The 23760-nt window shown below is 44.4% G+C and overlaps 1 protein-coding gene and 1 pseudogene across 3 annotated transcripts in view; one reads left to right on the forward strand and one right to left on the reverse strand.

The window, feature by feature from the left end:
* Nucleotides 1-4557: 4557 nt before the first annotated feature.
* The window catches only part of PIP4K2A (phosphatidylinositol-5-phosphate 4-kinase type 2 alpha), a 186428-nt gene continuing 167225 nt past the window's right edge, over nucleotides 4558-23760 (forward strand). For all 3 annotated transcript variants that reach the window (XM_086334478.1, XM_086334477.1, XM_086334482.1), the window contains exon 1: nucleotides 4558-4982. In XM_086334478.1, the coding sequence (XP_086190604.1) occupies nucleotides 4839-4982 (144 nt within the window). In that variant the 5' untranslated portion in view covers nucleotides 4558-4838. The remainder of the gene's footprint in view (nucleotides 4983-23760) is intronic.
* Nucleotides 16982-17087, reverse strand: LOC147361069 (U5 spliceosomal RNA; annotated as a pseudogene).

Raw genomic sequence — 23760 nt, forward strand, 5'->3', positions numbered from 1 at the left:
TTTTTCCAGATTTTGATAGCATCATCTTTTAGGGCTTTGAATAGCTCTACTGGAATTCCATCACATCCACTAGCTTTATTGACCGCAATGCTTCCTAAGGCCTACTTGACTTCACACTCCACAATGTCTGGCTCTGGGTGACTGACCACACCATCGTGGTTATCCGTTTCATTAAGATCTTTTTTTTTTGTACAGTTTTTCTGTGTATTTTTTTCCATCTCTTCTTGATCTCTTCTACTTCTACTAGGTCTCTATGTTTCTGTCGTTTATAGTGCCCATCCTTTGGACAAAATGGTCCCTTGATATTTTCAGTTGTCCTGAAGAGATCTCTAGTCTTTCCCCTTCTGTTGCTTTCCTCTATTTTTATGCATTGCTTATTGAAGAAGTCCTTCTTGTCTCTCCTTGCTAATCTTTGGACCTCTGCATTTAGTTGGGTGTACCTTTCCCTCCAGTATTTTGGTCACCTGATGCAAACAGCTGACTCATTGGAAAAGTCCCTGATTCTGGAAAGACTGAGGGCAGAAGGAGAAGAGGGCATCAGAAGGTGAGATGGTTGGATGGCATCACCAATGCCATGGACATGAACTTGGGTGAACTTTGGGAGATGGTAAGGGACAGAGAGGTCTGGTGTGCTGCAGTCCATAGGGTCACAAAGAGTTGGACACAACTGGGTGACTGAACAGCAACTAAGTTCACGTACAGTAGTATTTAACCCTCAAGTTTAAATACTATGTCTAACCTAATTTCCTAATAGGTTCTTTCTTTCTTTCTTCCTGTAATAAACTGTATTTAGTTTAGATGAGTTTTGTTTCGTTTTTGTTTTGGTTGCACCCTGCGGCCTGCAGGACCCTAATTCCATCCACAGGGATGGAACCTGTGCCCCCCACACTGGGAGCAGAGTCTCAACCACAGGATTACCAGGGAAGTCCCCAATGAAGTATTTCTAAGTGCAACACTCCATACACCCTTTGTGGGTATAGACTCTTGTAACTTTGATGTGAGAGATGAAAATTTCTTTTTCATTGATTCACCAAAACTTAGCCATAGGTGCCATGAAAAAGCAAGTATGTTAGGTTCATTGGGAAGATTCCAGGGTGAGTATAACATGGATCCTGCCTTCAAAGAGTCTGTTGTCTCCCCCACAAGTCAGGAAATCACTTAAACCTGTCTAGATCTCCATTGTCTAATGTAGATAATTTGAGAACTGGGGTAGGTACTTTCTGAGGTCATTTCCGTGACTTGAGAACTCTGACACCACACACATCCTCCGTGGAGTAAAAAGGTCGTGTGAAAGGTCATTGGCAAAAGTCATCTCATGACCTATTTACAAATGGCATTACCTTAAATGCCATTCAAGGTGAGTTAAGTTACCAAAAACTCTGTTCCTTAATGATACTATATTAAAACTTAAAAGTTTCTAAGACAGTAAATCTTAAAGGTTCTCATAACACACTTACACACCCCCATACACAAGTGGTAATTATGTGTGATGTATGTGTTAACTAAATATATGATGGTAGTCATTTCACAGTATAGATGGGTATCAAATCATTGAGTTGTTCACCTTAAACTTATGCCATGTTATATGTCAATTATATCTTAATAAAGTTAGGGGGGAAATTCTGTCCTTTAAAAGCTACAAGCCTCCTCATTGTGCTATACGGAGTGGCTCGGGAGGTAAAGAATCTGCCTGCAAAGCAGGAGACCATGATTCAATCCCTGGATCTGGAAGGTCCTTTGGAGAAGGGAATGGCTACCCACTCCAGTATTCTTGCTTGGAGAATTTTGTGGACAGAGGAGCCTGGTGGGCTATAGTCCATGGGGTCGCAAAGAGTCGGACTCACCTAAGCGACTAACACTTTCCTCATTATGCTACCTGAAAATATCACGTGGACGTACGTCTCCATACTATGCCACTGTGTGCCCCCAACAGGGATGACCCCTGTGCACCCATCCAGACCTTGCTGCCCTCTTGAGTGAGACCTCAGCTGACAGTGGTCACAAGTATCCATCTTTCCTTTTTGTAGGTTCATTCAACACTTTGTCATCACTAAATTCAGCTTTTAAGCCTTCACAGTGAGCCTATCATCTTGCATTATTAATATACAGTTAAATCCAATAGACCCATCATAGAACAAAGTGCTGTGGAAGCACTGAGGTCGAATGGATTAATTTCAACTGGGACGACTGTGAGGCACCAGGGAAGAGATAATATTAGAGCGCAGTTGTTTCATGAATAGGATTTGGTAAAGGGGTTAATGTGGAGTGGTGATGAGAGGTAATAATCAATGATGATTCTAAGCTTTCATGACTGGGTCGATGATAATTTGTTAAACAAATGAACTTCTAGCTGGAGTAACTCAGTGACATGAATGCCATTTTCAATACAATAGAAAAATGAACCAATATATGAGATGGAGGACAATGTTTGACTTGGTTTGAGACAATTTTTTAGGTGTCTGTGGGCAATCGACGTAGATATTCAACCAAGTACTTCTCTGAGGCCAGGGGAGAGTTTATGGGTTATTCACAGGAACTCTCTGTTCCCTCTTGGTTGTATACAGTGCTGTATTAACAAAGAGTGCTTTCCACTGTCTTAGCGGCTCAGAGACGATAACTGTTTTGCTCAACTGGTGGGAGAATGAGCAACACTACCTCTTCTCACTGCAAATTTAGGATTTGTTTGTTTGTTTAACCACTAAGAGAGATGAGGGTTGAGGCTGAGGAAGCAGATTACATTTTGGACAGTAGCATGAAACAAGAGAGAAAGAATAAAAGGACTTTAGGGCAGCCCTTATGTTGAAGGAACAGTCAAAGAAAAAAGGAGCAGATGAAGGCGACCACGTGACCTGTCACTTCCTACCCCACGAGGCTCAACAAGCTCCTTAAGGGATGCGGTCTGTCATCCTTTCTTTCCCTGAAAGCAGGTTACGAGAGTGCATAGTGGAAACCACTATACTCGAGAGGAGTAATAATGACAGTAGACATATAATGACTCTCCAAGTGGGCCGAGTAGGGTAAGTGCCTAGAACAGTATGATAATTGGGGAAGATGTAGGGACAGCAGGTTTTTAGACATGCTTGGAATGGCAGCTTCCTGAGGGTGGGTCATTAAGAAGGGTTAAATTTAGGTATACGTGGGTGAAGACAATGAAAAGATTTCTTGGAAGGTGGTGGTGTTCAATCCCTCAGTTGTGTCCAACTCTTTGTGACCCCACGGACTACAGCAAGCCAGTCTTCCCTGTCCTTCACCATCTCCCCGAGCTTGCTCAAACTCATGTCCATTGAGTCAGTGATGCCATCTCATCCTCTGTTGCCCCCTTCTCCTCCTCCTCCATGGCATCAGGGTATTTCCTAATGGGTTGGCTCTTCGCATCAGGTGGCCAAAGTGTTGGAGCTTCAGCATCAGTCCTTCTAATGAATATTCAGGATTGATTTCCTTTAGGATTGACTGGTTTGATCTCCTTACAGTCCAAGGGACTCTCAAGGGTCTTCTCCAATACCACAGTTCAAAAGCATCAATTCTTCCACACAAAGCCTTCTTTATGGTCCAACTCTCACATCCATACATGACTACTGGAAAAAACATAGCTTTGACTAGACAGACCTTTTTCGGAAAAATAATGTCTCTGCTTTTTAATATGCTGTCTAGGTTGGTCCTAGCCTTTCTTCCAAGTAGCAGGTGTCTTTTAATTTCATGGCTGCAGTCACCATTTTGCAGTGATTTTGGAGCCCAAGAAAGTCAAGTCCGTCACTGTTTCCATTGTTTCCCCACCGATTTGCCATGAAGTGATGGGGCCGGATGCCATGATCTTAGTTTTTTGAATGAGTGGAATGGATAAAAGGAAGGGGTATAGGAAACACTGCAGAGGATTTGAGGTAGAAGGTGATATTCAGGGTGTGATTCTCCTGGTCAAACCCAGGGCTCTGGATGAGGAATGCTGGGTCCTGTCTAAGGGAGGGTGTTAGTGGTGGTGGCAATGACAGCGCAGCAGCTTAGACGGGAGTCTCACTTCTGCAGCCTCGTGGGAAGGCCCAAGTTCGGGGTCCAAAAGGCCCGATGGGTAAAGGCACAGAAGGATCAATAAGGTCACTGCGGGGCCACTTTGGGAGGCGGCCAACGCTGTGCTCTTTCCCTCGGTGCTAGGGAAGCCCTGGTCTCCACAGCGTTCCAGGTCTCACTAGCTCTCCCCATTCCTGGCACGGGTAAGCGGCGCTGCACGGAGCCTCCTTTCTTCGCCTGACCACCGCCTCTTGGGGGCTCCTGTCCTCTGACCTCCCCACTCTCCCCACCCTTCCCTCTTTTCTCCAGGACGCCGCGCGGGGGTCCTCACCCTCCCCGCGTCGCACGCCCACCCCGCTGCCTCCTCGGCCCGCGGGGAACTACCGCCCCGAGCTCGCCTGCGCCCCCGGGGCTGCCGGGCCGCTGCTGGCGAGCCGGAGCGCAAGGGCGCAGCTTAACGGTCCCGCGGCCGCGCCCCGCCTGGCGGCGCCGCAACTGCTGTTCGCCCTCCCTCCCACCCCGTGCGTCATGACGCTGGCGCCCAACGCGGAAGCCGCTCGCGGCGCGCCTGGTCCAGCCGCGGGCTGAGCGCGGAGTCGCGGGCGGGCGGGCGCGGGAGCCGAGCCGGGGCGCGAGCCGAGCGCAGCCTTCTTCGCTAGCCGGGCCAAGCGGGCACCGCGGGCTGAGCGGGACGAGCGCACCAGCGGGCGGAGCGGGGACACGGCGCGCTGGGGCCGCCGCCGAGGGGGATGCAGCTGCCTCCCCGGGCCGGCGTGTAGAGAGGGCGGGTCCCCGGCCTCGGGAGCGCGGCGGTGGAGGGGACAGAGGCGGCGGCCATGGCGACCCCCAGCAACCTGGGGTCCTCCGTCCTGGCGAGCAAGACCAAGACCAAGAAGAAGCATTTCGTCGCGCAGAAAGTGAAGCTCTTTCGGGCCAGCGATCCGCTGCTCAGCGTCCTGATGTGGGGGGTAAACCACTCGGTAAGGACTCGGGCTGCGGCGCGCAGTCCCTTTCCTCCTCCTCTTCCTCCTCGCTCCCCTCCTCCTCTCGCTGCAGCTGCTGCGGGGCGGGGAGCCCGAGCCGGGCCCCGGCCCTCCGGCTGCTAGCCCTCCGGGGCTGCTCGTTCGCCGCGGCGCTTGGGTGCCCCCAGACCCGCGCGCTTCGCTCCCGCCCCTCGGGGCCACCCGGGCGCGCCTCCGGGATCCCCTTGGGACCCTAGGGCCGGATGCGGGACGGGAGGGTCCAATTTGCATTTGAACCCTGCGGCGAGTACCGGTATCGCTCCTCAGTCCGTCCGTCCGCTCTCTGGCCGATCTGTCCCCGCAGTCCGGGAACTGGGAAGTTTGTGCGGGGCACGACTCCGCCGGGGCTGTCACCCCTGGTGGCGGGGGCTGTTGGGGCCAGAGTCCCGGCGATCCCTTCCTCTGCGGGGGCGGCCCGGTCCTCCTCCGTCGGGCAGGTGTACCTGTCCGAGGTTGGGAGTGTCTGGAGCCTTTCCGCACGAGGAACAGGGACGAGAATACTGGAGATCGCGGAGCTTTGGGCAGCGGCTTAGTTCTTAGGTCCTTCCCCGCCCCCCACCCCCCTCCCCTTTAAAGGCGTTATTCTTGGACACAAGGAATCTTTCTGGCGAAGAAAAAGGCAATGTATATATGGCACTGGCGTTTAGCATCTTTCCCTACTCTCCTCCCGTCTCGCCCTGCCGCTGTGCCTGCTGAAGAGCTGCTTGGCGGGGCGTCTTGCTCCGCACATCTCCTCCCCCACTTTGGGGAGCCAGGCCGAAGTCGCCGCCTGCGGAAGGGCGGCCTGGGGATGACCGCAGAAGGGGGGGTCTCGGCGGGCGCGGTGGAAGGCGATCTTGAGTTGACTGCACCCGTTTGGGGGGTTTATTTCAAAAGCTGGAGGAGACGGCCTGGGAAGGTTGGCTTGGAAAGGCTAGCCTAACACACAAGCCAAGGTGCTGAAGATGCGCGGCTGCGGGCTATGCGGACTGCGGTCTAGGGGTCCGAAATAGCCTCCTGCTGATCTTAACAGCGAGAAACTCTTGCAGTTTTAATCACCTTAGGATCAGGAAACCCGATAGGAGCTGTTGGCTGAGCCGTGAAAGTTTAAATGAGCCTGTGAATTTTGACCATGACCTACCCACTGCAGTCAGTCGGCGTCTGGGGATAAGTGTATGTAGGCTTGTCTTCCGTACTTTTGATTTCGATGGATGTCTATGGGCCCTTTACAGCATAATAGAAATGACGGAAAACCATGCTGGTCTTTTAAAAGAACATTCTCAATGTAATGAACTTAGTTGAAATGGTTCAAAACCATCGTATTTGTATTTTTCTTTCCCTAGCTGAGCTGGGGGAAAGGTGAAACTGTTAGAATTGATTGTGTTTGCGTGGTGTGACTGTTTTTAAGAAGGTTGAAACATGATTATTTCTATCAAGCCTAATGCCTGATCCACTGAAGTTTAACTTCCTCACAACTTGTTTAGCAGGCTTTTGCAACAGCAGACACTACTACATCATCCTCCACCTCCCCCCCATTTTATTACAGTAAATAAAATGCTATTTTTTCTTATGTAATACATGCACAGTTCAGAGTTATGTTTTAAATTTGTTAAGCTTCTTAAAATTATGTTGTTGTTAGTTGCTTTTTAAAAAAAATTAATGTTAGTTCTGTATGTATGGATGCTTTTATCTCCTTTGAAGTGCTGGTGTTTTGGTCAGGAGAGTGTTTGTGTCTGAGAGTTTAACTTACTAAACTAGTAGCCATAACATGCCACTGGAAGAGCCTGCTCTCTGGGAATTTAGTCCCAACGCCAGTTTACTTTAGAAACCTTGTAATCCTGTGTGTGTTACTGTAACCACTTCTGTTGGTACTTTGTATTTTTTAATTGCTACATCTGTTTTAGAATTTCTTGCTAATTGGAAATATTTTGAAACTATGTAAAGTTTGTAAAAATAATGTGTGATTTGTAGATAGTGCATTTTCTTTTGCTTTCAAAAAAAGTTTGCAAGTCTAAGTGTAGTCATCCAGAGAAGTCAAGTTTCCATAGTATGAAATATAACCATGTTATTCATTCAACAAATATATATCATCAGACATATTATGGTAGCTTCTGTACAAAGGACTGCTAAAAATGCTCCTCATGTTTTTGTCCAGGTATCTTTTTTTTTGAGGGTTCTGAGTTGACATAAGAAAGGTCTATTTCACAGCCTTCTTTTTAAAAATGTTTATTTTCTTTCTTTTTTTTTTTTTTTTAAGAAAGGACGTATATATAAAGATGAAATCTAAGCGCTCAGATGCCATGTGTTTCTGGTTGATTTCATTTTAGGTAACAAAGTCTTAGATAAATGTTTTCATATGACCTTGTGTGCACCAAAGTCTACAGTATAGTATAAGAATGAATTTGTCAGTTGTGTTGTGTATGAATTGAGACTTTTGGGAAAGCCTGGTGGAGCAGGAAGAGATCATTCAAATCAGTCCTTCTCTATATTTCTTCTTCTTCTTCTTTTTATATAATTTTATTCATTTATTTAATTTTATTTTTGGCTGTGCTGAGTCTTCATTGCTTTGTGCGGGCTTTCTCTGGTTGCGTTGAGTGAGAGTTACTCTTCACTGGGGTGAGTGCGCTTCTCATTGTAGTGGCTTCTCTTCTCACAAAGCGCAGGCTCTAGGCATTTGGGCTCAGTAGTTCCAGCTTGTACACCCTAGAGCACTGGCTCAGTAGTTGTGGCACATGGGTTTAGTTGCTCCTGGCATCTGGAATCTTCCCAGACTAGTGGTCAAACCCCTGTCCCCTGCATTGGCAGGTGGTATCTTATCCGCTGCACCAGGGAAGTCCCCTTCTGTACATTTATAATGTAATCAAAATTAATGGGAAAAGATGTCATGAAGATTGCAATTTCTTGCTTTTACAATTTGTATTTGGACCACTAAAGGGGAAACTACTACTCTGTAGTCATTTGCTACACTGAGGATCATGTAGGCATCTTATAATGTTGGGAATATCTATACACCACAGTAAAATGCTCATTGGATCTGTGTTCCCATTCTTTTTCTAACTCTGTTGACCTTGGGCCTATTAACTATTTTTGCATCGATATTTGTTCTGTGAAGTAAGGTTATTGGACTGGATGATTTCCAACTTTTTCCCCTAACTTTAGGATTCAACTACTTTTACAGTCAATTAGGTTCCTAGCATTGACTTAGGGTCCCCAGACTAGAAAGAGTAATAATGCATGACAAAAGAAAGAATAATGATAGAGTTGGACTATTATAGCAAAGTAATAGTACGTAACAACAGTTACATGACTATTATAACCTTGCAAATGCAGCCACTCTCAGGGAATTTTCAAGGCCATGGCTAGAGGCTAGGAAATCTGTGGTGATGGCAAGAGATGTGTGAACTAAGAGTTTGTGGGATTGATTGTATGTAGTTGGACTGCACTGCAGTCTGTTATGTCCAAGTCTATTTGCTCGAAATGTAGAAACTTGTAATTAAGGTGGAAAATTTCAAGTCGTCCATTGTGGTGATAATTCTCAGTGACAAGAAAAAGCTTGACTTTATGTGGTTAATTTGATATGTTACTGCTTTCTGACTTAGAATACCCATCAGTGAATGGACCACTGCCAATTTTTATTTTAAGTATTTTAAGTGGAGAATATAATTGAATACATAAAAGGAAAAGATGACTTAAGAAGGCAATTTTGTCTTGTTACATTGGGAATTAAACTAAAAATGATCAGGCAGTTAGCTTCTTACAGTATTTTTAATAGTGTGTGGAACATATAGAATGATAGGAGCCAGGGCTTGTTTTAAATAGATATTCTGAAAGATTTTTATGGGAGTGAAATAGCTTTTTAGAAATGAGTATTTAAAAGCCTGTTTAAATATCTATAGGAAGACCTTTTGGACAGAAAAAGTTTAAAGGATGTAAAACTTGCTTAAAACAAATGTAGTGTTTAGAAGTAATCAACATTAATGTTAATGTTTAGATTTTTTTTTTTCTTTTTTTTGGTTGCGAGCCATGGAAATGTGGATGAACAACAGGCCAAATTCTGAAATATTAGGGGGGTTTTGGAAGTCACAGTGGAAGGATGAATTGGTAAGCAAACCAGGAGAGCAGGGCTAGGCTGGGCATCATGAATAACTGGAGCCAGTGCTTGGGTGCTCTTGGGACTTTTCTGTCTGTTTTGGTTTTGTTCTTACTCATAGCTGTCAGGTTTCCTCCATGAGCAGAGAACTAATGCTTCTTGAATTTCACTGTTTGTAATCCTCCACTCCCCACAAAGGGGTTTTCTGCCTCTGATTCTGTTCATAAACACCCCATGGAAGGATTCTGACTGGTCCAGCTTCCATCAGTGGAGGCATTTCTTGGATCGAGCCGTTGTGAAAAGGTGACGGCTCTTGCTCATTGGAGTTGAGGAAGAACAGTTCCCCACAGAACGGGCAGGCAGCATCAGGCAGGCGTGCACCCTGGTACTGGAGCTGAGTGAGTTGGTGCCCAGGCCCCATGTTTGTGTGTTTTGGCAAATACGCCGTTATCTGAGCTGAGCGCTGTAGCCTTTGTTATGTTCTCATCAAGATCCTAGACTTGCAATGGTATTGCGAAATAGTGATGCCTTTTAGGTTCACGGGTTTCTATTTGGGCACTGAAAAAGATAAAAGAAGGAAACGGGTTTAAAAGTGAAACGAGTAACTGTGAAATGTTGACTAAATGGAATGGAATGAGGCAATTAAATGAAAACCATAATGAGCTAGACAATAGATCAAACGTGAATGGAACCCAACTAACCATTCATTGAAGAACTAGTCTCAGACAATTTTTTTTCTTCTCTTTACTTTATAGAGAAAAGAATAATGCCAGGCACACACATGCAAAATGTATTATTAGGGAAATATTTTTATACCCTCTAAAACTTGGGATTATATCCTGAGGACAGAATACATTTTCTTCTCTGTTCATTGACTACCTCAGAGTGAACTTGAATATTCAGAATGATGCCCTTGGCAAGACAGGGATTTCTCTTTCTATGACAGGATTGTCTGCTACATTTTTGCTACAGCAAGAATTGTAATAAACAAACAAAACCTGCCTTATGTTGATTAGAAAATGTGGTCAACCAGAGTAGTTAATTCTGCCAACATACCTTTGGAAATACAAATTTTGGAATTTAAGAGAATTGGGACAATTTGGCCAAATGTCTTGTGCTCAGACAGATTAGGTTCAAGTCCTGCCTCCATCAATGTTTCTCCACTTGCGCCTCAGTTTACTCATTCTTACAATGGAGATGATGATGGCTATCTCACAGGATTATTTGGGGTCAAGTAAGATAATGTATTTAAAGACGAGCACTATAATTGGCAGTAATTGTACCTTAAAAATGAACAAATTCAGATGCCATTAGGCTGGTAGCATATTAATCAGCATTAGACAAGTGCTTCTCAAAAATTTGTTGTGTGTTTGAATCATCTGAGGACATTTAAAAACTACCTCCTAGCTTATTTCCCCGTATATACTTTTATTCACGTTTCCTTGTGTGTGTGTGTGTGTGTGTGCGCGCGTGTGCCATGGACCGCCCCCACCCCCCCACCATGGCAGTCCAATGAAGGCTATGGATCCCTTCTCAGATTAATGTTTTTGAACAAATGAATGAAAATGGATAGGGTACATCCTACCCTTCACAGATCTGCTGAATTCTATCCATGGACAACTTCAGGGGTTTGGAGAACCCAGTTAAGAACCATTCCAAGAGTAAGTTGAAGGTGGTGTGGGGTGGAAAGCCAGGAGAGCATGGAGCAGGCGGGAAGAATCATACATGGTAGGAACAGGCATGTATGAATGATTCCCTGCTGAGATCATAGTGCTAGGAGGTGGTGGGATTCAGCCCTGTACACTTAACCATGGAGCTGTGCTGCTGGGCCGGGGCCAGAACTAATAATTTCTTGCCCTCTTTAGTGATCTTTTCTTTCCTTCTTTAGCCTTAAAGGCTTTGACTGCTACTGCTGCTGCTAAGTCGCTTCAGTCGTGTCCGACTCTGTGCAACCCCATAAACGGCAGCCCACCAGGCTCCTCTGTCCGTGGGATTTTCCAGGCAAGAGTACTGGAGTGGGGTGCCATTGCCTTCTCCAAAAGGCTTTGACTAGGTATTGGCTAGTCATAAGGAGGAAAACAATTTTTCTTTAATAGAAAGAAAGTCATTACTTTTATTCAAAGCATCTAAGAAGATAGCATATGTAAAATTTATTCATGAAAAATCTTATAGGAAGTTTTAAAACAGGTTTGCCTATCAAGTGCTCCAGAGCCACCTATGGATGGTGGCCACTGAGTTGGAGAAAGACTTGTTTTGCCATCGTTGTCTCACTTTGTATTGGACAATGCTCCCTACTCTGGGGTGCTCCTTCTTGGGGCCATCTTCTTTTGTTTTTTTTTATTGTTTTCCTTCACTCCCTAGGTGCCTCATGGAGCTCCTCCTCTCCCCGTGCAGTCTCTCCATGTTGAGATGCCCTAGGATCTCAGTGTCTGCTTCTAGAACTTCAGAATGTGTTTCATCTGTGTGACCTTATTTGGCCCTGTGACTTCCCATGCTGATAACTGAGGAATGTGTATCTTCCCTTCTGACCTCCCTGCCAGCTCCATCTTCAGTGTCTTATTCGATATCTTCACTCGAATGCCCAATGGGCACTTCAGATGCGTCCCCACTAGGACTCTTCGTTTCCTCCCCCTGCCCTGTCCTACCTGCCCTGATCCAGTTTCTTCCTCATCTCAGTCAACAGACACCATCTACCCAGGTGCTCAAGCCCCAAACCCAGGAACCAACCTCCATCCTTCTCTCTGCCTCACCCCCGCCTTCGCGACTCCCAGCTCCAAGTCCTGACTCTGCATATTTGTCTCTCCCCAGTTGAATTCTCTTCCTCTAGAACACATGGGAGGCTTTAGGTCTGCCTCTGGCCACCCTGCCCTGTCTGCATCAGGTTCTCAACAGCAATGGCAGGTCGCTCATCTTTCTGAGACGTCAACAGTGTCCTGTCGCTTCTTCACTGAAAACCTTCCAGAGGCTGCCCTATGCACATTTAACTGGATCACTTTGCTGCACACCTGAAACTTACAAAACATTATAAAGCAGTTATACTTCAATAAAAAATAAAAACAAACTTGAAGAGGAAAAGAAAACTGAACACTTTTCAAGTGGCTTGGAGATCTTACCCGCCTTGTCCCAACTTTCCCCTATGCCTTCTCCCTTCTAGCCACACTGGTCTTTTTCTGTTCCTTAAATAAACCAAGCCCAGAGCAGCCCACCCCTCAGCTTCCACACTGTGTTTCTTCTTCATCTGGAATGTTCTTCCCTGAGTCTCTGAATGGCGGGCCTCTGCTCCTCATTTTACTTTCTCAGCTAAAGGCTTGCCCTCTCCTAGAGCGTCTGTGACCTTATCAAGAGAAGTCTCTCCGCTCTCACACGGCTCTTAGTCTCTCCGTGACACTTGACACTGTGGGAAGTGGAGTTGTTTACATGTTGATTATTTCTCTCCCCCGACTGGACTGTGAAGCTGTTAACTTCAGTTCTCCAGCATCTGAGACTTGATCTTGTCACTGCTGCTTTCCACATCCAGAACGGTGCTCGTATGCAGTAGGCGCCCAATAAGTACTGTGGAATGAAGAGTGGAGCCACTGAGTGCTCCACAGGGGTATCAGGAGCCCTTCCGCGATAGATTTTCATCAGCACACAAGCTCCATTTTTGCTAGGACTGAGCAGAGTGTTTAGAGCAGTTTGCTGAGTGTGTTAAGCAATGCCCGGGGGCATGGGGGAGGCCTGCCTGCAAGCTGCTGATAAGAGATGTGGGGTAACCACAAGCTGATGACAAATCAAGGAGCCTGTGTCCGCAGCTGCTGGGGAGAACTTTGCCTTGTGAACATGCCGGAGAATGTTCTGAGTCAACAGCCACTCCCAGAACATCACCAACTCAACTGTGCTGAAGACCGCGAAAGCACTGCTGAACAGTCTGAGACCCCGATGTGTAGAAGAGTGCACTTCAAGGTCATGTCTGGTCTAGCCCATGTGGTGGGAGTCTGTTAATGCAGGAGTCCCCAGCCTCCAGGATCGTTAATAGTGCCTGATGATCTGAGGTGGAGCTAATATAATAATAGAAATAAAGTGCACAATAAATGTAATATGCTTGAATCATCCTGAAACCACCCCCTCGCCACCCCATCCTGCCCACCTCATGGAAAAAATTGTCTTTGACGAAACCTATCCTTGGTCCCAAAAAGCTTGGGGGCTACTCTGTTAATGTCTTCCGATATGCCTCTAAAAGGTCTAGCATTCAGAAGCATGCCATCCATAAGTGAAACTGAAGATTCTACAAACGTTGTGAAATCAGTGATGATCCCAGTGTCTCGGATCTTCCTGGGTATCTTTCTACAGTATTACGTTTCTGCTGGTTCTTAGTCACGGTGCCTCCTTCCCATGTTCGCTTGGTAATTTTCGCCATGAGCTGCTCATTTGGACAATATTTGGGGAGGATTTTTGAGTCTTAGGGTGAAAGGGTGTCCCTCTAATGAGGATTGTTCTTGTTGTCAGGTGGCTAGGAGCACTCTGGACCAAGTCCATTTTAAACTCAGAGCTTGGGATTCTTTGGACTTGCTAGTGATATACGGAGAAGGCAATGGCACCCCACTCCAGTATTCTTGCCTGGAAAATCCCATGGACCGAGGAGCCTGGTGGGCTGCAGTCCATGGAGTCGCTAAGAGTCAGACACGACTGAGCGACTTCACTTTCACTTTTCACTTTCATGCACTGGAGAAGGAAATGGCAACCCACGCCAGTGTTCTTGCCTGGAGAATCCCAGGGACGGGGGAGCCTGGTGGGCTGCCGTCTATGGGGTTGCACAGAGTCGGACACGACTGAAGCGACTTAGCAGCAGCAGCAGCAGTGATATATGTTTGGGCTGTAGTCCCATGGGGGTAGAATGGGTTTATTTGGGGATCACCTTTCCCCTGAGGCTGTAACCCTTTTGGATCCTGGCCTTATGGAGAGAGAGTTTCCTGTAAGATCCCCACGTTGGGTGGGCTCTAGGCGCCGACCTCTGTTCCTCTTCACCCACGGGACCCTCAAAGCCTTCAGAGTGCAGTGGCTCCCATGGAGCTGACAGCTCTCGCATCCCATGTTCATTCGCTCAGATTTTGGCAAGGTAACTCCTGCCTCCTCAGTGCTTTGATGCCTTTAAGAAGATGTTTTAAAAATGTATATTTTATTCAGGATATTTAGTTGTTTTCAGTGGCAGATAGTTCCACCTTATCAGCAGATATGGAAATCAGCATCAAAGTTTCTAAAGAGAGGGAAGGCCAGGGTACAAGCGAGGGTCAAGTCAGAGACCCCAGGGTGCTTGGGTGCTTCTCTGTCCACCCCAGGGATCGGTCAGTAACTCAGTGCCACCAGAGGAGACCCTGAGAAAGTCATTGTTGTCCTCCAGGTAAGAGGCAACCAGAGTCTGAACCAGGGCAGTTCCCTGGTGGCCGAGAGAGGGTGTCTCCAGAGATGTTTGGGAGGTTGACTTGGCTGGATTTGGTAACTGCATGAGGGAATGGATAGGAAGGCTTTGAGGGTGACCCTGGGTTTTCTAGTTTGGGCACCTAAATCATTCTCTTTCATTCATGCTCCATTACATTAATGGTTACCTTCTGGGCTATTAGCCAAAAAGAAGCCATATTATCTGCACTTAAATTGCTCTTTTGTAGAAATGATTATATTTGCAATTTTGATGTTTACATAAACCTTTACAGTTTATAGGTAAATCCAGCATTTGACAGATAATTCAGCATTTGACATCTTCAATCTTAATAAATTCCACCTCCACAACTAGGAGATGTGGTTTCATGGTCTAGTTTTAACTAATATATACTTTATTTTGTAAAAAGTGTCATTTTCATATCTAAAGTTCTTCTGTTAATAACCTGTAATTAGTCCAGGGTACTTTTTTTTTGGGGGGGGGGGGAGGTGTTTTCTTTAAGGCCTTAGAGGAAGAAGTATGAAAAAGACAGGTTTTTTGCTTGTAAGGAGTTCATAGACCTACTGGGAAGATAGGCATGTAATTATGTAAACAAGGTGCTAAGTTGGTGAATTAATGAAACTGCCTTCAAGGTTTATTTGGTTGTAAATGACAGTCATGAAAATCAGCTTAGCTAGAGGAAAAAACAGGGAGGGGTGATGGGGTAGCTCCTGGAACCATAGGGCCCTGAGAGCCACATGTAGACAAGGATCCAAAGTGTCTGCTTCCTCACTTTCTCTTGAATCTTTGCAAGACTTTTCCTGAATCTTTTCTCCAACAACATTGTCTTTTCTCAGCTGCTTTGCTTATTTGCTATGCTTATTTGCAGCTATGCTTATTTGCCCCTAGGTGCAAGTCCATTCAGATGGCTTTTAGTCTCCCTGCACCTAATTTCAGATTTCTTAACAGTGAAAAAAAGGGGGAGTGACAAAGAAGAGAGTCAGTGGCCATCAGAGCAGCCAGCTGGGGCCATGGGGTCTCCCACAGTGCAGGTTTGGTGCCTAGGTGGAGGGACAGTGACAATTCTCAAACCTTGGAGTCTTTCTGGGCGAGGGACCCCTCTCCCCTGGCTGTGTGCACAGATCTACAGATGACAAAGGCTTCATAAACTGCCCCTGGAGAGTTAGTGCTACGTGAGTTGGATTTTGAAAAATGTATTGGAGTTCACCTGGTAGAGAGGCTGGAGGGGACGGTTATAGGCAGAGTAAGAAGTGTGTTGTTGCTGTTGTTGTTTAATCTTTAAGTCGTATTTGACTGTTTGCGACCCCATGGATGAGGCTCCTCTGTTCATGGGATTCTCCAGGCAAGAATACTGAAGTGAGTTGCCATTCCCCTCTCCAGGGGATCTTCCTGACCCAGGGGTCGAATGGGGTTTCCTATATTGCAGGCAGATTCTTTACTGTCTGAGAAGCGTGTACAAGAGCATAAAGCATCTGTGTCGTTTTAGGGACCTGCTGAACCTTTCTTCAGGAGCTGTTATGCTTCCCATCTTCTAGTTTTACAGTTTGGTTTCCATTCTCTCGCTTGTGTTCCTGTTTAAATTCCTTACTGTTTGCATTGATTCTTTTGAGCTTGGTTATATTCAGATCCTGCCTGCAAGATGCTGGACACCCTAACAATCAGAGCTTAGTGCTGTTAGTAATTGTAAAAACATACTTTGTTTTTGTTTCCACCTGCACATTGAGAAAAGCAGTATGTATTGTACTAATGGACCCAAGGATGAGAAGCCTGGATGGCACTCATCACATAACCCGCACAGAGATGCCCACATGGGAGGGGCAGTACAGCTGCCCACATGCCCCCCCAGCCAAGGGCTGCAGCAGTCAGAGCCAGGCTCACTTTTTGTAATTTGCCTTCACAGAAAAAGCTCATCTTCTGATGTACACAGAGGTGGCCTGTGTGCCATCAGCCTTCCTGCTTTTCTCAGGTCAGGCATCCCAAATTTCATGTCGAATTCCTAAGGAATTCCTGGAGGAAGCCTTCAGGTGGAGATTAGGCTGGACAGAAGAAAAGAAAGCAGGGTTTCCTTTACAGATTTAAATCTACTCCAGAAAACGCATAATTACGCAGGATTTTCTGCTATGTGCAAGCTTGCATTGTGCAAAGTAGTTTGCACAAGTTTGGACGATGGTGAGTGATGGCCTTTGAGGCAGAAATTGGTCCATACCCAGTTGTTCTTTGGGCACATTACTGTTTAATGCCTCCAGGTAATAGGATGCAAAATTACCTGACATGACCAAAGGCAGCGGGCCAGAGACACTCTGTCGCCTGGTCCTTGCTCTTTGCTTGACTCAGGTGGCTAGATCCTCAGTGTTGGAAGAATGAATTTCATGGTTCTGTCCAGTTTTTGTGCATTTGGTTCTAGTCTGTATAGACTCAGTGGTTCCTTACATTCTTTTCATCACGTGATGTTCACAGTTGAATTTTTTTTTTTTCAGCCTCGCATTAAGCAAGGCTTACAAAAAATTGGTTTAAGACTCAAAATTGTTTCTCTCCACGGAAATCTGTAGTAAAAGGCGAAAGATTTTTAAAGATAAAGTCCTTTCTGTATTTCTTAGAAATTAAGCACTTCTGAAGGTGGGTATGAAAGGCTTTTAGCAGTTTATTTTTTGACACGTTCTGCAGGTTTTGAGTGGCCTTCCTAAAATCTATATTAAGTGTGTAAATAGAATATAAAGTTTTTCAGGAACACATCTATCACAGTATAAATAGAAAGATTTGTCCTTACAGTTTATCTTGCACACCTGCATGCCCAGATTGGAATCCCCCGACTCCCAAACACAAACACCATCACTGTCATTGTTTCATTTCCGGGGATAACCAGGTGTGGATGGTATCAGAAGCCTTGCAGACCAAGTTATTCCTAGTCTTAAAAAACTTCAAGACACCAATCCAAATAAGCGGAAACTCAATGTCTTTACTCTTGAATTTCCCTGAGTAATTCTCCTCCAGCCCCACCACGTTGCCCCCTCCGTCTGTCATGGCCCCAGATGTCTGGGGTGTTCATGCATCTTTCACAAATCTGCCCTGACTCCTGATGTTTCCATGCTCCCAAAGGACTGGTTCCACTGTGCTGCTAATCAGCTTTACCTTTTAGAAAATACGCTCTACCTTTTTTCTGTGCCCCGGAGCCTGAGAAGAAACTTTCTTTCCAACTGACCCCCTCCCTCATAGAACCAAGACCCCAGGCTTTTACTCCATTAGGAATTGAAATATATTTCCACATCAAAACAGCCAGCCAGCCACCTTCCAAATGAATGCTTGGAACATTGAAACTCAACCCATTCGTAAAGTATTCTGCTTGCACACAGATGAAAAGTTCAAATGCTCTGGCATAGAAAGAACTGTTCAGAACAATTATGATAAATCCAGAAGGCACTTTTTTTTTCTTGAGCACCTTGAGCCAAATTAGGAGGATAGGAGAAAATTTAAGGGACATTTTAAATGAAGAATATAGGTTAGGATAAGCTAGTATATCCCTTTGACTTATTCACTTTTCTTTTGTAATTTTGGCATCAGATATTCACAAATTTAAAACATGTCAGTAAAGATTTGATCCAGTAAATAGGCCATGGTGAATATTTTTGTTTTGTGTTATATGGAACTTTTTTTTTCCTATGTCTGTTTAGGTGAACTAGAGTTGTTCATGGTTTCAGTTCAGTTCAGTTCATTCGCTCATTTCTTTCTGACTCTTTGCGACCCCATGAATCGCAGCACGCCAGGCCTCCCTGTCCATCACCAACTCCCGGATTCACTCAGACTCACGTCCATCGAGTCAGTGATGCCATCCAGCCATCTCATCCTCTGTCGTCCCTTTCTCCTCCTGCCCCCAATCCCTCCCAGCATCAGTCTTTTCCAATGAGTCAGCTCTTCGCATGAGGTGGCCAAAGTACTGGAGTTTCAGCTTTAGCATCAGTCCTTCCAAAGAAATCCCAGGGCTGATCTCCTTCAGAATGGACTGGTTGGATCTCCTTGCAGTCCAAGGGACTCTCAAGAGTCTTCTCCAACACCACAGTTCAAAAGCATCAATTCTTCAGCGCTCAGCTTTCTTCACAGTCCATCTCTCACATGCATACATGACCACAGGAAAAACCATAGCCTTGACTAGACGGACTTTTGTTCGCAAAGTAATGTCTCTGCTTTTGAATATGCTATCTAGGTTGGTCATAACTTTTCTTCCAAGGAGTAAGCGTCTTTTAATTTCATGGCTGCAGTCACCATCTGCAGTGATTTTGGAGCCCAAAAAAATAAAGTCTGACACTGTTTCCACTGTTTCCCCATCTATTTCCCATGAAGTGATGGGACCAGATGCCATGATCTTCGTTTTCTGAATGTTGAGTTTTAAGCCAACTTTTTCACTCTCCTCTTTCACTTTCATCAAGAGGCTTTTTAGTTCCTCTTCACTTTCTGCCATAAGGGTGGTGTCATCTGCATATCTGAGGTTATTGATATTTCTCCTGGCAATCTTGATTCCAGCTTGTGCTTCTTCCAGCCCAGTGTTTCTCATGATGTACTCTGCATATAATTAAATAAACAGGGTGACAATATACAGCCTTGATGTACTCCTTTTCCTATTTGGAACCAGTCTGTTGTTCCATGTCCAGTTCTAACTATTGCTTCCTGACCTGCATACAAATTTCTCAAGAGGCAGATCAGGTGGTCTGGTATTCCCATCTCTTTCAGAATTTTCCACCATTTGCTGTGATCCACACAGTCAAAGGCTTTGGCATAGTCAATAAAGCAGAAATAGATGTTTTTCTGGAACTCTCTTGCTTTTTCCATGATCCAGCAGATGTTGGCAATTTGGTCTCTGGTTCCTCTGCCTTATCTAAAACCAGCCTGAATATCAGGAAGTTCACGGTTCATGTATTGCTGGAGCCTGGCTTGGAGAATTTTGAGCATTACTTTACTAGTGTGTGAGATGAGTGCAATTGTGTGGTAGTTTGAGCATTCTTTGGCATTGCCTTTCTTTGGGATTGGAATGAAAACTGACCTTTTCCAGTCCTGTGAGTTTTCCAGCCACTGCTGAGTTTTCCAAATTTGCTGGCATATTGAGTGCAGCACTTTCACAGCATCATCTTTCAGGATTTGAAATAGCTCAACTGGAATTCCATCACCTCCACTAGCTTTGTTTGTAGTGATGCTTTCTAGGGCCCACTTGACTTCACATTCCAGGATGTCTGGCTCTAGGTCAGTGATCACACCATCGTGATTATCTAGGTCGTGAAGTTCTTTTTTGTACAGACCCTCGGGCATGGGGTCCTCCTGGCTTCTGCCCTTGACCTCAGACGTGGGGTAGCTCCTCTCGGCTGTGCTAAGTGCGCCGGTCGCAGCCGCCCACACTAAATGCGCTCACGGTTTCAGTGAAACTTAAATTCTAATAAGAGGAGAGATGTGTGTATGTATGTATGTTTGTGTATGTATGTTATATCTTCTGTTTGAAAAATACTGACAAATATAGTGAAGAATTAACATGATCATTTTATCCAAAAGCAATCATTGTATATCTTTTTGAATAATCTCTGAGATTATACCGTCTATATATTTCCTCATATCACTGTGTTCTTCACGGTGACAATTTTTAATTATTGCCTAATGAAATTTTAATAGTCTATATATTGGTTCCAGTTCTTTACCATAAATAATGCTGCAATCAACATTTCTTCATATAAAACTCCTTATATTGGATGATCTCCTTAGATTCCCCTTTGAGGGAGTTGATGAAAGGGTACGAATACATTAAAGCTCTTGGTCCATTTTGCCAGGGTGCGTCCTGTGAAGCCTGACCCAGTTTATAGTCCCAGCAGTGTGGGTGAGAGCCCTTTCCCACATCTCCTGCTCTGAATATTTCTAAGTTGAGCAGAAAAAGACTGGAGTAAAATGATACCATTTTCCTTACATGTGTCATTTTAAGAGCATGCTTTAAATTCATTTCAAGCTCTGCTTAGAGGAGTGTTGTTGTTGTTCAGCTGCTTAGTCATGTCTGACTCTTTGCAACCCATGGACTGCAGCACACCAGGTTTCCCTGTCCTTCACTATCCCCCGGAGCTTGCTCAAACTCATGTCCATTGAGTCGGTGATGCCATCCAACCACCTCATCCTCTGTCTTCCCCTTCTCCTCCTGCCCTTTCCCAGCATCAGGGTCTTTTCAAAAGAGTCAGCTCTTCGCATCAGGTGGCCAAAGTATTGGAGCTTCAGCTTCACAATCAGTCCTTTCAATGGATATTCAGGGTTGATTTCCTTTAGTATTTACTAGTTGGATCTCCTTGCAGCCCAAGGGACTTTCAAGAGTCTTCTCCAGCACCACACTTCAGTTCAGTTCAGTTCAGTTGCTCAGTTGTGTCCAACTCTTTGTGACCCTATGGACTGCAGCACGCCATGCCCAGTCCAATGGCATTTATTGGCATACAAAACGCTTTGCCTCCAAGTATCCTAGTCAGGAATTTGTTGTTGTTTAAACTTGTTGCTTCATGTCAGACTTGACCTATGGCTGATTCAGATGCATCTGTCCAGAAGATATCATGGATGTCCACCAGAGTCCACAATCAGTGTGTGTGTGTGTGTGTGTGTGTGTGTGTGTGTGTGTGTGTGTATCACCCATCTGTAGTCCTGTCATTGGCTCGCAGCTTGGGTCTGTGTGCACCGCTCAGCTCTGACCCACCTTATCTGATGTAAACACATCAGTCACCTGTGCTGACCTTCCAGCCAACCTGCCGCCTGGCTAGGCCGGGGAGGGGAGGTTGAAGCTTCACTCGGTTTAAACTGTGAGCATCCAGCTCCCTTCTGTTTAGATAACTGGGATTTAGAAAGGAGAAAGCAAGGTAGTTTTTCCTTTCAGCAGAAGTAAGTGAGTATACTGTGTATTTTCATAACATAATAAAATTTCCTGTTTTAACTAACTCTTTTACACAATAGAAAAACTAACACTTCCCTTTTACTGAAGGAGAATTCCTGAGAACTTTGAAGAAAACTGAAGAAACAAAGGCAGAACTCATAGAAAGAAAGAGAAGCTTCGAAGCCAGAGCCACCCAGATCACCGTGATTTCCACTTCCTGTGGATGTGTTTTATGGTGACAGTAGCAGCTACAGTTGCCAATTTTCAGGCTGCCTAAATTACTATTTCAGATGGATGCAGGCTTTAAAATTAGCCCCTGGAGAATACATTTGTTTAAAAATTGAACCTTAATTGAATTTTTTTAAAAGCTTGAATTAAGTAGAAAATTAAGGGCTTTTTATAAGAGATGGTAATATATATTTAACTTGAGTGATCAATTACCTAAGAGAAATATTTCTGTCCTATTACTATTTTAAAATATTAAATGCTTGACACAAAAAGCATAAGATATTCTATCTTACTAAAGAAATCTCTTTAATTCATGTGTTAGGGGTCACAGACTCTTCTGAATAGGCTTCGGGACGTGTGTTGAATGAGAACCTAGTCACTGTGACTTCAGTTAAATAAACAATATCAATTTTTCATTAATTCAAAATGGGAACTTTTAGAATTATGAATATAAATCTTTTATACCCCTTCTGTTCTAAAGAAAATACATTGTTTCCTCATGTGAAAATTTTCTGTAAGAGTTCGAAAAAGTTTTAGTGCACAGTAATATTTTGAATGGAATTGTTATCTTCCACTTAGCCAGAGTGGCCAAAAATACTATTGTAGAACAAATTCATTCCCATTTCTGAATCTCCAAAGCAAAAGAACATTTAAGAATTCATTTCAACTTGGTTATTTATAAGAAGAAAAAACTTTTCTTATGGTATGTAGAATAGTCCTAAATAACAAGTTACAAGCTAGAAATATTTACTTAAAACTATTGGATATACTGAGAAGAGATCTAGCCTGTGTTTCCTTTAAAAAAAAAACAAGACAAAGATCTTTCATAGTAAAACACAAATTGGAAATAATATGACTATTCATTAGTGTGAAACTTGGGTTAAATGAAGTAAGATGTATATGCATGTTGAAATATGTTGTAATTCTTAAATATGTTTATGGAGATGAATGAAGTGCTATGGAGAAGTGCATATTGAGTAAGAAAGTAGCCAGTGAGTTTTAAAAATATTCAGTTCAGGTCAGTTCAGTTGCTCAGTTGTGTCCGACTCTTTGCAACCCCATGAACCGCAGCACACCAGGCCTCCCTGTCTATCACCAACTCCTGGAGTTTACCCAAACTCATGTCCATTGAGTTGGTGATGCCATCCAACCATCTCATTCTCTGTTGTCCCCTTCTCCTCCTGCCCTCTATCTTTCCCAGCATCAGGGTCTTTTCAAAAGAGTCATCTCTTCGCATCAGGTGTCCAAAATATTGGAGCTTCAGCTTCAACAACAGTCCTTCCAATGAACACCCAGGACTGATCTCCTTTAGGATGGACTGGTTGGATCTCCTTGCAGTCCAAGGGACTCTCAAGAGTCTTCTCTAACATCACAGTTCAAAAGCATCAATTGGGCACTCAGTTTTCTTTATAGTCCAACTCTCACATCCATACATGACTACTGGAAAAACCATAGCCTTGACTAGATGGACCTTGTTTGGCAAAGTAATATCTCTGCTTTTTAATATGATATCTAGGTTGGTTATAACTTTCCTTCCAAGGAGTAAGCATCTTTTAATTTCATGGCTGCAATCACCATCTGCAGTGATTTTGGAGCCCCCAAAAATAAAGTCTGACACTCTTTCCACTGTTTCCCCATCTATTTCCCATGAAGTGATGGGACCAGATGCTATGATCTTAGTTTTCTGAATGTTGAGTTTTAAGCCAACTTTTTCACTCTCCTCTTTCACTTTCATCAAGAGGCTCTTTAGTTCTTCACTTTCTGCCATAAGGGTGGTGTCATCTGCATATCTGAGGTTATTGATATTTCTCCTGGCAATCTTGATTCCAGCTTGTGCTTCATCCAGCCCAGAGTTTCTCATGATGTACTCTGCATATAAGTTAAATAAGCAGGGTGACAATATACAGCCTTGATGTACTCCTTTTCCTGTTTGGAACCAGTCTGTTGTCCATGTCCAGTTCTAACTGTTGCTTCCTGACCTGCATATAGGTTTCTCAAGAGGCAGGTCAGGTGGTCTGGTATTCTCATCTCTTTGATAATTTTCCAGTTTATTGTGATCGACACAGGCATAGTCAATAAAGCAGAAATAGATGTTTTTCTGGAACTCTCTTGCTTTTTCAATGATCCAGCAGATGTTGGCAATTTGATCTCT

The sequence above is a fragment of the Bos grunniens genome, chromosome 13 (genome assembly GCF_055505025.1).
Source record: "Bos grunniens cultivar Pamir isolate PY7600 chromosome 13, Bosgru_T2T1.0, whole genome shotgun sequence".
Classification (NCBI taxonomy): domain Eukaryota; kingdom Metazoa; phylum Chordata; class Mammalia; order Artiodactyla; family Bovidae; genus Bos; species Bos grunniens.